This window comes from Bemisia tabaci, chromosome 1 (genome assembly GCF_918797505.1).
Source record: "Bemisia tabaci chromosome 1, PGI_BMITA_v3".
Classification (NCBI taxonomy): domain Eukaryota; kingdom Metazoa; phylum Arthropoda; class Insecta; order Hemiptera; family Aleyrodidae; genus Bemisia; species Bemisia tabaci.
Genome location: NC_092793.1, coordinates 47,531,348 through 47,543,911, shown reverse-complemented (window position 1 = coordinate 47,543,911; position 12,564 = coordinate 47,531,348). Strand labels below are relative to the sequence as shown.

Below are 12,564 nucleotides of genomic sequence, written 5' to 3'. Positions count from 1 at the left end.
CAAAGTGCAATGGAGTCAATATGAGTTTCGTATGTGCATGCATTTACAGTATGGTGATCATATTGACAGTGTGGAATGACATCCATGTGGAGGGAGGAGGGAGGAGGGATCTTTTGAATTAGTTTTACCTTTTGGCAGGATAGTTACAATTAGGAGAAATTTAGAATATGCTTTTTTAAAATTTTTCAATGAGTTAAACGTCTTGGAGAGAGCCCTCTATTTCAATAAATTCTGTTCATTTTCCTCTTAATTTTAGTTATTCATTCATACTTTGTCTTTCTTCTGCATCTACAATTTCACTTATTAGAGAGAATATTCACTAAGATATTCACTAAGCTCATCACTTTTTTCAACGTCTTGGAGAGAGCCCTCTACTTCAATAAATTCTGTTTATTTTCCTCTTAATTTAACAATTAATTAAGGTACCACTTCCTCTAGTTATTCATTCATACTTTGTCTTTATTCTGCATCTACAATTTTACTTTTTGTGTTGTAAATTTTTCTCTTTCTATTGAGCCTTAAAAATATTATTCTTCAGTTCTGTCAGGCTATGCCAACTATTGTGTATTTATTTTTTTGTTGTTTATTTTATTTGGTTTAGTAACATATGCCACACAAGCTTACTTTTGGCATATGGAGCTGTTTTATTGTACTTATGTAAATTTAAATTTTTGAAATAAATAAATCTTGAAATCTTGAAAGGTATCTATATATTGGGTCCATTCTGAGGCATCCACATAGAGAAGGTTTCTATGGAATCTTCAGTTTTTCTTATGAAGACCATGACACCCGAATGGCAGTATTTTCAAACGGATTTAATATGGAGAACTGAGAATGGAAGATGGATTTACACATGGATTCAATATTGATACCATTTCATTGCGACTCAAAGGTTTTCTTGCGACTAACCAGGGCCAAATAAGTCGGAACAAAAAGACTGCATTACCTCCTAATCATCAGACTTCATGTCATTTTAGTCTTCGTCAAATCAACAAACAAGGAATTTTGATACTTAGCCTACTCAAAAATCGAGGGTGGTCTTTCCTTAGGGAATTCTAGTCTCAAGAAGGAAACATGTCAGAGAGAAGGTAGGACAGAAAAAAATAAGAAAACAAAATATAAAGAAAAAAATTGTATAATTCAACAAATAAAATATACAGATCAACAAATTTAACAACTTAAAATATTGAACAAATAAAATTTTCAACAAAAATGTCTATATCTAGTCCTAATTTTAAGCTGCTAAAATATTCTGAACAGGGACCTATTGATCGGCCTTCACATTAGGTCAACATTTAGCAAACGTGATGTGATAGCATTGCAACTTTATATAATTTTGACTTGAATTTATTTAATAATGATAATTATAAAAAAATTTCTTTTGAAGTTATGATGAAGATTTTTTAAACTAGCTCATCACACATCATTGTGTAAACATTAAATTTGCTTGTGAGTAAAAAGAAACCCTTGAATTTCATCAGACACAACCTTTGTGGTGCATGGTACCATTTAAAGAGATCACGATGATTCAACTTCGAAAATAAAATAAAATTTTAACTTGTGTGCAGCAAAAGTCGGAAGTAAGTCACTAATTGAGGAGCTTGGAGAACAAGGCGCATAAGTGCAGGTTTTGAAAAAATTGATATATTAATCATTTTAAGTAAAGTAAAACTACTCTTAATGCATGTTCTGTGAAAAAAATGATCCCTAATCCCAATTTATACGCGTTAAAAAGTTAGTTTGAACTTTCTTTCTGCCGTAAGGATCCATGTAATTTCAAAACTTCAAACATGTATTTCTTGAAATAGCAAAAACTGCACTTATGCGCAGTATCTTCCAAGCCCCTCAATTTATTTTCTACAAGATTTCCTACAGAAGCTGAATGAATTTATTTAAAACATTTGTGAGATTTTAGATTTAGTAAATTGTGAAAACTTGGGTAATTCTGAGAGGGGGCTACTTAGGAAGACAAAAATTAGATGGTTAGTTCACCTTAATATTTCACGTACTCACTAGACACTACATTGTGTTTAGAGAACTGAAGCTTTATGCAAAAGCAGGTACATTTCAGAGATACACCGGTTTCAAAATAGGTCTGATAGAGTGAATCCATCTCACTTCCATCAAGTTCCATCTTTCACTTTCTTCATAAACATGAACATTCAACAATATTTAACGACTGCTGTTCCCAGTCAAATGACATCTTAATTTTAAGGAGTTGGTATTAAAATTATAAAATTTAACTAATAACCACCTATTCTGGCTTCGGGCTTTAAAAGCCTTATTTTGCTTTTCTTTGAACTTGATTGAGGACTCAACTTAATATAACTGCAATACTGGTTACGACTGTCAATAAAACAGCATTCAGACGGACATTCCAATTGTTGAATAATACTAGCTAGAACAATCATTCAATCAAACACAAAATGGGGGGGGGGGGGGGGAATTCTCTAGAAGAATGTATGTACTTATTGATTTTTGACTGAAAAATATTTAAATATTCTGTGGGTTTTGAGATGGTAAGATGGAAATTTCGTTTCCTTGTGTTGAACTACAACCGCGTAACACACAAAGAGATGGAAATACTTTCTTTGCTGTGAGCACAATCAAGGAATGAAAAAAAGTAATTTCCAAAGTATGGGGAAATAAAATTATGCATCAACACCTACGTTAGTCGGAATTTCCTCTTACTGTAAGAGTAATTCCTGAAGTAAAAGAGCTTGTTCTGTTTTCATACTCAGCATAGTTTAAATGAGCCAAACTAAGCGTAGAGGCTCCGAGTGTATTGCAGTGCTATCAAAATGATGCTCCTTCTTTTTTTCGAGAGAAAACTTAAAAACAGTGCAGATGTATAAAATTTAAGAAATAATTTTCTACTATAACGTGGCAGCTATGTCATGTAAAGTAGACTGCAGTCGATCACCAAACATTGCTTGCAAAAATACATTGATTCAAAACGATATTTCAAATGGTGTATTGTAATTCGTAGGAAATAATATCTCTCATTTTGATTTATTTGGCTGAGCTGTCCTTCCAAAGAGACACATTTTTTTAAAATATATATAGATATATTTGGACTCATCTGAGTGTGCTCACACGGTAGCACTTGCACTCCAAGATAAATTCACGAAGAAAGCAGTCATAGTTAGCTAATCAATCGACTCGACTTTCAACTCTGCTGAGCGAATACTTAATACTGCTTTTTTTCATCAGACACAGTTGAATGACGAGTGTCCGAACAATTTACTCAGAAAAATTCCCATCCTGCAACTGTCAAGTATTGCATTATAAAAATGTTGCAAAAAAATTGCAGAGACATTAATTTTAATGGTAATATTGTGACAACATTTTTGCAACCAACAACTTTTTGCCGGGTAAGTTGGGACAAGAGATGGGCAAAATTACGACAAGAAACAAAGAAATTACTGCGCAAATGGCTCTTTGGGACCAGATCTCAAAAGTTTGAACCTCTTATCTAGAGAAATATTACTTTGCAAGACATTATAACAAAAGGATTGTATTTTAATTCTCATGATCTCAAGTAAGAAAGTGGCTGCACATTTTTGGAAAAATTGCGGTGCACTTGGTTTTTTCTACTAAGATCCATCCAAAATATAAAATTACTGACGGTTGGAATAAAGATACAGGTAGGCATGTCAGTTTCCAAAATTTGTACAACAATACTTTTTCTGATACGTGAAAAAATAAACGAAATAAACGTTAAGAAATAGGGCAGGGACTGATTTGCCATTTCTTACAATTTGTACGGTAATGCAAGCTGCTCTGAGTACTTCCTCTTTTTTTATGACAACCGTGGCAGATTGAGAGACGAGTTGCTGGAATTACAGAAAACTGTAGAAACTTTACAGAAAGAAGCATGCTCATTTTTAACACCGGGAAAGTATCATTTTTAAATAAAATTTGTATAAAAAATATTGAAAATTAATTTTAGTGATATTGAATGGTAATTAGAATCACGTTATAAAAATTCATCCACCGGTGCTTATAGTTAATGTCCAATATGATAAAAAAAATCCAAAAAAAAACAGGGTAAAGGTGTGTGAAACGATTGTGTGACAAACAGATGGCACAACTTTACATTGAAAAGATACTACAGCCATTAAACCATATGGATGTGCATCATGCTACCTCCCACCTCCACTTACATCAGTTTCATTGCAAATCTACTTGTTCGAATAATTTTTCAGGATTTTTCAAACAACAAAAAAATTAATTTTATGTATTCATTGTTTTATCTTTTTTGATGCAATGAATGCAAGAGGATTTTGCAAATTGTCACCTATGGAGGTAAAATAAATTCAATAAGTGGTAAAATTGTACTGAAACCTGAATTCAGGAGATTTTAACGATAGACCACTAAACTAAGTATGAATTTGAGCATTTTGATATGTTCCCTATTCAAAATTCCACAAAGAACACAAATGGCGCATCAAAACTTACTAAAATGTACTTCTTACCAAGGTATTAACGTTTCTATTTAGCAATATTACGAAAAATTTGAAAACCCCCCTTACATGGAGAAACTAGAGTCTAATTGAATCAAATCAGGCACTAAATCAGTTTTGGCAGGCTTCTCAATACACAATGTTCCGTCCTGCCCTATGCTGTTTACTGTGTGAACAACATGCAATACCTAAGCCGCAGCGCCGAGACTGAGGTTATCATGCTTTCTTACTGTAAAGACTGTCACGGACAGATTAAGTACGAATTTTTCATGAGTCAGAAGTTGGAATTCATGCACTCAAAAACGTTAATAGCTTTGTTGGGAGTTACTTTCAGTAATTTTCGTTGTACAAATCGTGTTTCGTGCGAAATTTTGAAGACAAAACATAAGCCATAGTGCTTAATTTCCTTCCTTGCCTCGTGGTCCATTGATGTGCAACTTAAAATCCTTTAGTGAAGATGCTGAGGGTACAATGCAGATGGGAAGCATATGCAGCACAAGATTCAAATTCGAAGAACAATTGGACTAATTTTGTCTTCTTTGAGAAGACCATGAAGACAATGAAAAAACATCCAACAAGTTTATAACACCAGTACAAAAATCAAGACTTCCTTTAAAACAAGGAAATATACGAAACTTATTGCTTTAAAAAGCAGATTTTCATTTCATTATTGCCTTTTTCACAAAAAGAAAAAGGAAAAAGAAAAGTCGTAGTAACATCAATTTACTTTCTACTTATCTCTTTTATGAAAGAGAGGTATGAAAGTAGTATCAATATATTAATAAGGATCTTTATCACCGGTAGTGTAGTAAAATACAGGACTCAGGAGGAAACGCTGCTAGGCAAGAACTTTTTCAGAGAGAGTGAGCATGACAAAACTTCCAAGGATGAACAAGCTTGCAGGAATTGAGGATAGTAACCGATACCTTTCATCTGAAACAGACCAGAAAAAATAAATAAAATTCCTAGTTTTAATTTATTAAACAATTTCTATTTAAAAATATCTTAAATACTACAAGAAATACACGCCTCGAATCTATGTACATAAATTAAATTTAAAAAAGTATTAAATAAAAACCAAAGTGACATTAGTGAATGCAGATTATCGAAAAGACTAGGAGTTTTGGAACTCTCCGTCTTTGGTATACAACTCCTGTCGAAAAATTTTAATTAGACCTGAAAAAGAGGAGTTTTCAAACATAATGGGGTCAGGAAAAGGGAGCGACATTTTGAACATTTTTGAAAATATGAGATAAACCACGGTATAGAGGAGATAATTCTGTCCAAGACATATCCAAATATTTAAGAAGTTCCTCTTTTAGAGCATTTCAAAGTTACTGTGAGAAAAGTTGAAAAATAAAAGCGCAATTTAAATTGTGAGGCAATTTCATCAGGAAAAAATAACTTCAATATTGATAAAAAAGAACTTTTGCTCACAAAAAGACTATCATAATTCGTTACTTGCGCTTGGCAATAAAACGAGCAGACAGTGCTGTTCAGCTGTGCAATGAAATTTTAAGCATTCTGCTGATTTCAAGACTCATGCTTTATTTTTGACACTGATTCAATTTTTCATACTAAAAATAGCGTGCAATTTAAACTGCTGGGTCTTGAGACTTTAAAGGGCATTCAGTGAAAAAACAAAAAATTTCGACCTGCATTACAAGTTTTGCTGTTCTTAAAAATGTAAGTTTTCATTAGAGGGCTCCTCCTGCCGGACTTCATCTCAAGAAAGGAAACATTTTCTGGAATTTCTATTTTTTCAAAATTTGACCTTATTTTTAGATAAGTGAATAACATATGCTTCCTGCAAATTAATTAACAAACAATCTTCATACAATCTTCTGTAGAGAGAATTTGCTTTGTCAGAACAAAGCACGAAGAAAAAATGTTGGAAGTTCAGTCTTCAGGTAGAGCTGCGCTATCAGAGTTTACAAAATTTCACGAAGTTTTTCTTTTTAATGAGGGTTTTACTTGTCAAACCTTATAGTCATTGAGCTAAACTCACATTGAGAAGAAAAAAAATTCCCCGATAGACTCCAATAGAACACCCCTAGACTACAGAAAAAAATAAATAAGTAAATAAAAATAAAATTTCATAGCCACCATGTGGGAGAATTTTTTTTCATGCAAATAGCGATATAAAAGGAGGAAATTTTCTATGATATCTCTGCGGTTAAATTCATCTTGAAAAAGTTGATTTGTTTTTAATAAAAACGGAAACTATGAGACAGAGCCATATTCTTCTGAAAATTTTAAATCATAACTTCAGAAAACAGCTGCTACAAACTCAGTCAATACATTTGAGGAGGTGCAAGAGTCTCTGCAAATGTTTTGGTTCAGAAACTGCTCATTTAAAGTATTAAAAACGTACTTATCAATTCCCTCTTCATGGAAATTGATTTATTCTAAAATTCAGAGTAAAACTTCGCAACAAAATCCATTTTTTATTGTATTTCTTAGAACTTATAGGAGTTATGAGCTTTGTTTTCTAACCACTGCTGAGGTGAAGGAGAAAAAAATCTTACTAAATTTCCTAGGTTTATTATTAACAGCTAATTCAAGTCCTAGATGAGGGGAAGAACGACAAGGAATTTTGAAAAAATCATTTAATTTAAGTTGTGGCATTACTGAATAAAGGTAATGATGAACTGATTTAGCAGCTGCAGAGTTTATTTACTACCCTGCAATAAATATCTTAAGATAAATAGATTCTGACAACACAGACTTTTGATTTCATACAATTTCTTCCACTATTGGTGGCTCGATGAAAAGTTGAGGTTTCATGACATGACAACAGAGCACCTGCTTGTGTTACATGAGGTTGATTAAATACTTGATTAATAAACCCTTGAGTCTTAATGCCATTTTTGAATCTGTGAGTCTAGACAAAGCAATCGTTTTCTTCTAATAAATTGGTCTGATGATGCTTGGCGATGTTACCTGTCTTGCTTTATATTCAAGTTGCAGATTCTCATCTGATTCGAGAAACCTCTACGATATATAAAGCCAAAGGATTTTATTATTTTTTATTCTTCCATCTCAATCGTAAATTTTATTCCAGAATTCATCCTCTTATTTTTTCTCTTTTAAATATTTTCATCGCAGTAATTTTTTTTCAACCAAGCTGTATTGTAAAATGACGTATTGGTAATGGTATTGACGACTATTGATAAAAGGCAGAAATTCAGCAAGCTAATCAAATAAGCCATATTATTTCATTTCAATATTTCAAAGTGATAATTTTGAGCTACGTTTTTAGAGGAAGATCGATTGTGAACAAGATATTGTAAAACAAAAAATATTTACAAAATCTCCTTGTTTAAGGCTTAAAGAGGAAAGGAGTTTCTCATCATTCGATTAATTAGTTTAAAAGCAAATATCAGACTACGGCTAGTACAAACAAGGAGAGCAAAAAGTGCATGTGAAAAGTTAAAACAGATCAGTTTATTTCAAAAGAATCACAAAATACATTATAATAATATAAAGGTCAAAAGTGACTGTTCACACTGAATAGGTAGAAAAAAAAATAAAAAATAAAAAATTCAGGAGACTAAAAATTTGAATTTGAATTTTGATTTTCAACAAGAACTAAAGAGGTAGGTCGAAAAAGACCGTCAAAAAAAGGGAACAAAAGAATTTCAAAAAAAGGAATAATAACAGCGATAACAAGAGACTTGACAATATTCCACCGAATTAATTACTTTGTTCTTATTTTTTTATCATTTATTATTGTTTTTATTTATTTTTTTTTTTTCATTTTTATTTTTACTCTTTTTTTGGTATCAACGACAGGGAAAATCAGTTCAACTGAACATGTTACGATGTTTGAAGAAATAATAATGAAGAGAGTTTATTCCATCAAAAGGCGTCATTCCCTCTTGTAATTGAAAATACTTTTTACACAGACATCTTATGAAGGCAAAAGCTCACTCTTCAAACACAGTTTACTACCAAAGAAAGCCTTGCAGGCAAACATCATAGTATGACCACATCATGACATTTCATTTGTATGAGCAAAATGGTTGCATACTTAACTCCTACTCAAAGTTTTCCAGGTAGTGTCAGTAAGATAGATTTTTCCAAAATTGATCATTTTTTTCTTTTTTTTTTAAATTTGATTTCTCAATTTTTTTGTTTGGTTTCTTTAAAGTATGGATGAAAATATAAACCTAAGGAGACCCTAACACAGCAAAGCTTGTGAAATGTGATAAAGCACTGGTGTTGTAGTGTGCGTGTCAGCTCCGAAAACATGCATGAACTCAAGCTCAAAAATCAATGGCAAGAGTGTTGAAATACTGTTCAGAGAGCTAAGAATTACACTTTTGAAAGGAGAGCACGCAAACAAAGCCACAAATCAAAAACAATACAAGTTGCATGCTGCGCAAAAATCAACTACTAAACTAACTACTAACTAAAAATCACAACACTCATAATACTTAATGAGATAGAGATGAAAAAAAAAAGAAAAAAAGGAAAAAAAAATTATCACATTAAGTAACTTTCAGCCAATGCAAAAATGTGCGCTTAAAAACGAGCAAAAACTTTAGAGGGCAAATCAGCATGGTAATTGATGGGAAACAAAAAACAACAACAAACAAAGAGAATAAACAGAAAGAAATCCGAGAGCACAACCAAAGGAAAGCTATTGGATGCTGATTTCCAATGATAAGATCAAGAATGTAAAAGTTCAAGATAATTGTTTGACTAGGTGCATTGTTAGCTACTCCCAGTGCTCTCTTCGACAAATTCTTCCGATTTATTCAAAACTTCCAAAAATTATCATGCTAATCACATCTATTCATTGATGCACATGTTTTAATTGCCACACGCACAAATGCTTCAGTGTTTTTCAAAAACAAACAAGCACAGCTAGATAAACTAGTTACATCATCTAAGTCGTTAAATAATTAAGAATAAAATTAGAATCTCAAAGAGGAAATTCTGTATGAAAATATTGTCAAGTTGGAAATAATTAAGAAAGTAAAATCAAAACTGAAATTCAAATTCAACACCTAATTATAATCGAATAACTTAAATTAAAGAACACATAAAAAGTTCCGGACTTTTTCTTCAGATTACCACTACTTTTCCTAGGAGCAAGATGCACGGATAGAAAAAGATACTGTCACAACTCCTCAAACAAAATATTTTAGGGAGCGTTCAAACACGACTCGTACTCATAATACATTACAAGGAAGCAGAGGCAATAACATTCTCACTTTTACATCTTTCTGTTTCTGAATAATAAAAATTTGAACCAAAAACTAAGCAATGGTTTGAGGAGATATAAACATTGATTGGTTAAAGAAAAAATGGGCAAAATGCATAATAATTTCTTGCAACTAGTATATCTATTTATTTTAACAGTATTCGAAACCATAGGAGCCTACAAATAAATAGATAACATGGGAAAATATGCAAATAATCAATCGATGTCCCTTGAATTCTTCAATTTTAGGACTAAGAAACCATTAAACAGTAAAATAATACTGCTATAGTAAATTAATTATAAATCGAGAATCAGAGAACTATAAAATAAAGTAGGTGGCCATCAGTCTCTTTAAGTTGCACCAAAACTTTGAAAACGAAAGAAAATTCTACGGATTTTTAAAATTAAGTAGAGAAATGCTTAGCACATAGAGCTTCCCCTAATTTTTTTAAAGGAGAAAAGTCTTAGACCAGTATCAGAGCCTATAGCAAATTTAACAACTAGGAAAAATAAAGTAGTTTAGGAGAGTTTTGCTTCATTAATAAGGAACTATAGCTTGATGGGATTTTGTCAAATTCCAGTGAATTATTAAAGATAAATAGGATATCTTGACCAAAACTACCTGCTGTGATGGCCTAGGACAAAGATATCATCATTGTGACAGCTTTTAATGTGAGCTGCGAGAATATATTTCGCCGGGAAAATATGAGGTTTCTCTAAATTGGAGTCAACTTGGGCGAGGCTCCCTTCAAAGTTGGTTATTTTTGCCTTTTCAAGAATATCGGTCAATAGATTTTCTTTATTCTCAAAAATATCTTCAAACAGCTCTTCTGTTATACCATTTTCATTGATATCTTTTTTATCAACAACCTCAATTAATAAATGGTTGCTTACAGAATTTCCTATCAAAATATTTTGGTCGAGGCAAGTTTCTCTGAGGATATTCGAGTCTAAGGAGGTTTCTTTCAAAGTGTTTTGATTTTCGTCTGGTTCAAAGTTTTGGCTGAAAACACGGTTTGCAGGGAGTATCTCGATATTGCTAATATCTTTGGCGTGCGAGTGCTTTTCACCAAAGCTTGGTTTATCCGCCATTTTGAATGGGACATTGCTGTAGTTTTCTTTATCGTAATTATTAATTTTCTTAACACTAAATTCGTGATTGGCGGTGAGGCAGTTCTCCTCATTCCCATAACTAGGAGGCTTATTGAAGAGATTGATTTCACTAGATCTAACGTTGTCAGAATTAACACAGTATTTTTCAGCCAGGGCTGAACTCTTGCAAACGTTAGTGTGACTATCAGAGTCATTACCTGTCATTACATCGGACTTCTTAGGCATGGCCCAGCCAAGACTTCTGTGGACTGCCATTTTCCATTTTGTGTACCTCAGATTTCGTTCTGAAACAGAACACAAGCAAACTTTTCTTTACATTCGGTCAAAGGACAAGTATCTTTTAATTTAAACTTTTAATTCGAAAATTGAAATTAATCGTTATCAATAGTTATAGATTTGCAGGAGTAAGAATTAGTCATCATCATGCATACATTTGCTTCAACATAATCCTCAGAATATTTGAAGATATTTATATTAGGCAGAATCTACAAAAGGTAGAGGTTTTTACATGTAACAGGACAAGATCTTGATGACAATATTGCCCCACTCACTGCTGATATTGAAAACCACACTTGTGAAATGAATTAAGTATTATAATTGACTAATTTATTGACTATAGCATTAAAAATTTGAAAGTTTCTCCAAGAGAAAACGGGACTATTTTGGTATCGATCACTCGGTGTTCAGGTTTAATATCGATCGCTTGGCCCCGTTTTTTAAGGGCGGCAAAATAGCAGATGTAGCCACTAAATCAGCCATTAATTACGAGTAATTTTTAGGCCTTCCATTGTATTCATATGCGATACAGTCCTCAAGCTATGAATTCAATCGAAACAAAGTTGATTAGATTTCAATCCAGTTTTCTTTGGATGGTGAGACAGATGGAAAACTGTGATTTGTTGTCTGGTAGCGGAGCATTGACGCCAATAGAGCCTTTCAAACTTACAGCTGGGTTCTACAGGACCATAAGTATTAAACAAACAAAGAGGGGAAAAAAGGTGTGCTCACCTTCATGAGATATAGACGGAAGGAAAGTATCTTCTAGAGAGGCATCAGAACCACTGTTGGCACTTAGATTTTCAAGGTCCCAGACATCAATGCCGGCAGCTGATGCAGCCATGTATGCAACTCCTAAAGCTGTGATGTCCTTCTTATTATTTCGTTCTGTTTCAAAAGAAAAATAAATCCATTATAAAAAAAATGTGACAAAGGACAAGATATTATTAAGACACTCAAAATGCAAATTTCAATTTTTTTTACTTTTAATTTTCTGCTCTTATTGTTGAAGAGGTGCACTTAATTCTGCTTCCACAATAACGGTATCAGATTTATTCTCATTGCGCTACAAAAATGCTGTGTTCACTGAATCTGGATTAATCTAACTAAGAGAGTTAGACCAAGCTGTTGTTCGGTAAGAAATTCTTTCGCACCATTTTGGTAAGTCCATCATTGAAAAATGTAACTTGACGTGCTTGGTGCTTGACAGTGTACAACTTTTGGAGAAAAACGAATCCTTCTATCTTAGGGCTGCCATAATTTCTTCATCTCCAAATTCCTTTTATTTTTCCTAACTATTTTTGCTTTCCCCTAACTTCAAAATTTACGAATTCCCTGACTTTCCCTAGCCTTTGAACAATGTTTCATTCTTTTTTTTAAAAACAAATTCAATTCTTTTTGAAGAAAATTATGCTGACTTTTGCTAAACTTTGGACAAAATTTCTCTATTTAGAGATCAACTTATGGAGAAAGGCATTCAGCATCTGGTTAAGAAAT

The 12,564-nt window shown here is 32.7% G+C and overlaps 1 protein-coding gene across 3 annotated transcripts in view; it reads right to left on the bottom strand.

Annotated features, from left to right (window-relative positions):
* Positions 1–1,119: 1,119 nt before the first annotated feature.
* The window catches only part of LOC109038849 (glycerol kinase 3), a 58,500-nt gene continuing 47,055 nt past the window's right edge, over positions 1,120–12,564 (bottom strand). For 2 of the 3 annotated variants that reach the window (XM_019054068.2, XM_019054067.2), the window contains exons 9-10: positions 11,800–11,955; positions 7,894–11,075 (exon numbers count right to left, since the gene is read on the bottom strand). In XM_019054068.2, coding sequence (XP_018909613.2) covers positions 10,297–11,075; positions 11,800–11,955 — 935 coding nt within the window. In that variant the 3' untranslated portion in view covers positions 7,894–10,296. Of the gene's footprint in view, positions 5,400–7,893; positions 11,076–11,799; positions 11,956–12,564 lie in introns of those variants that run through there. The other variant, XM_019054069.2, reaches the window with a different exon arrangement.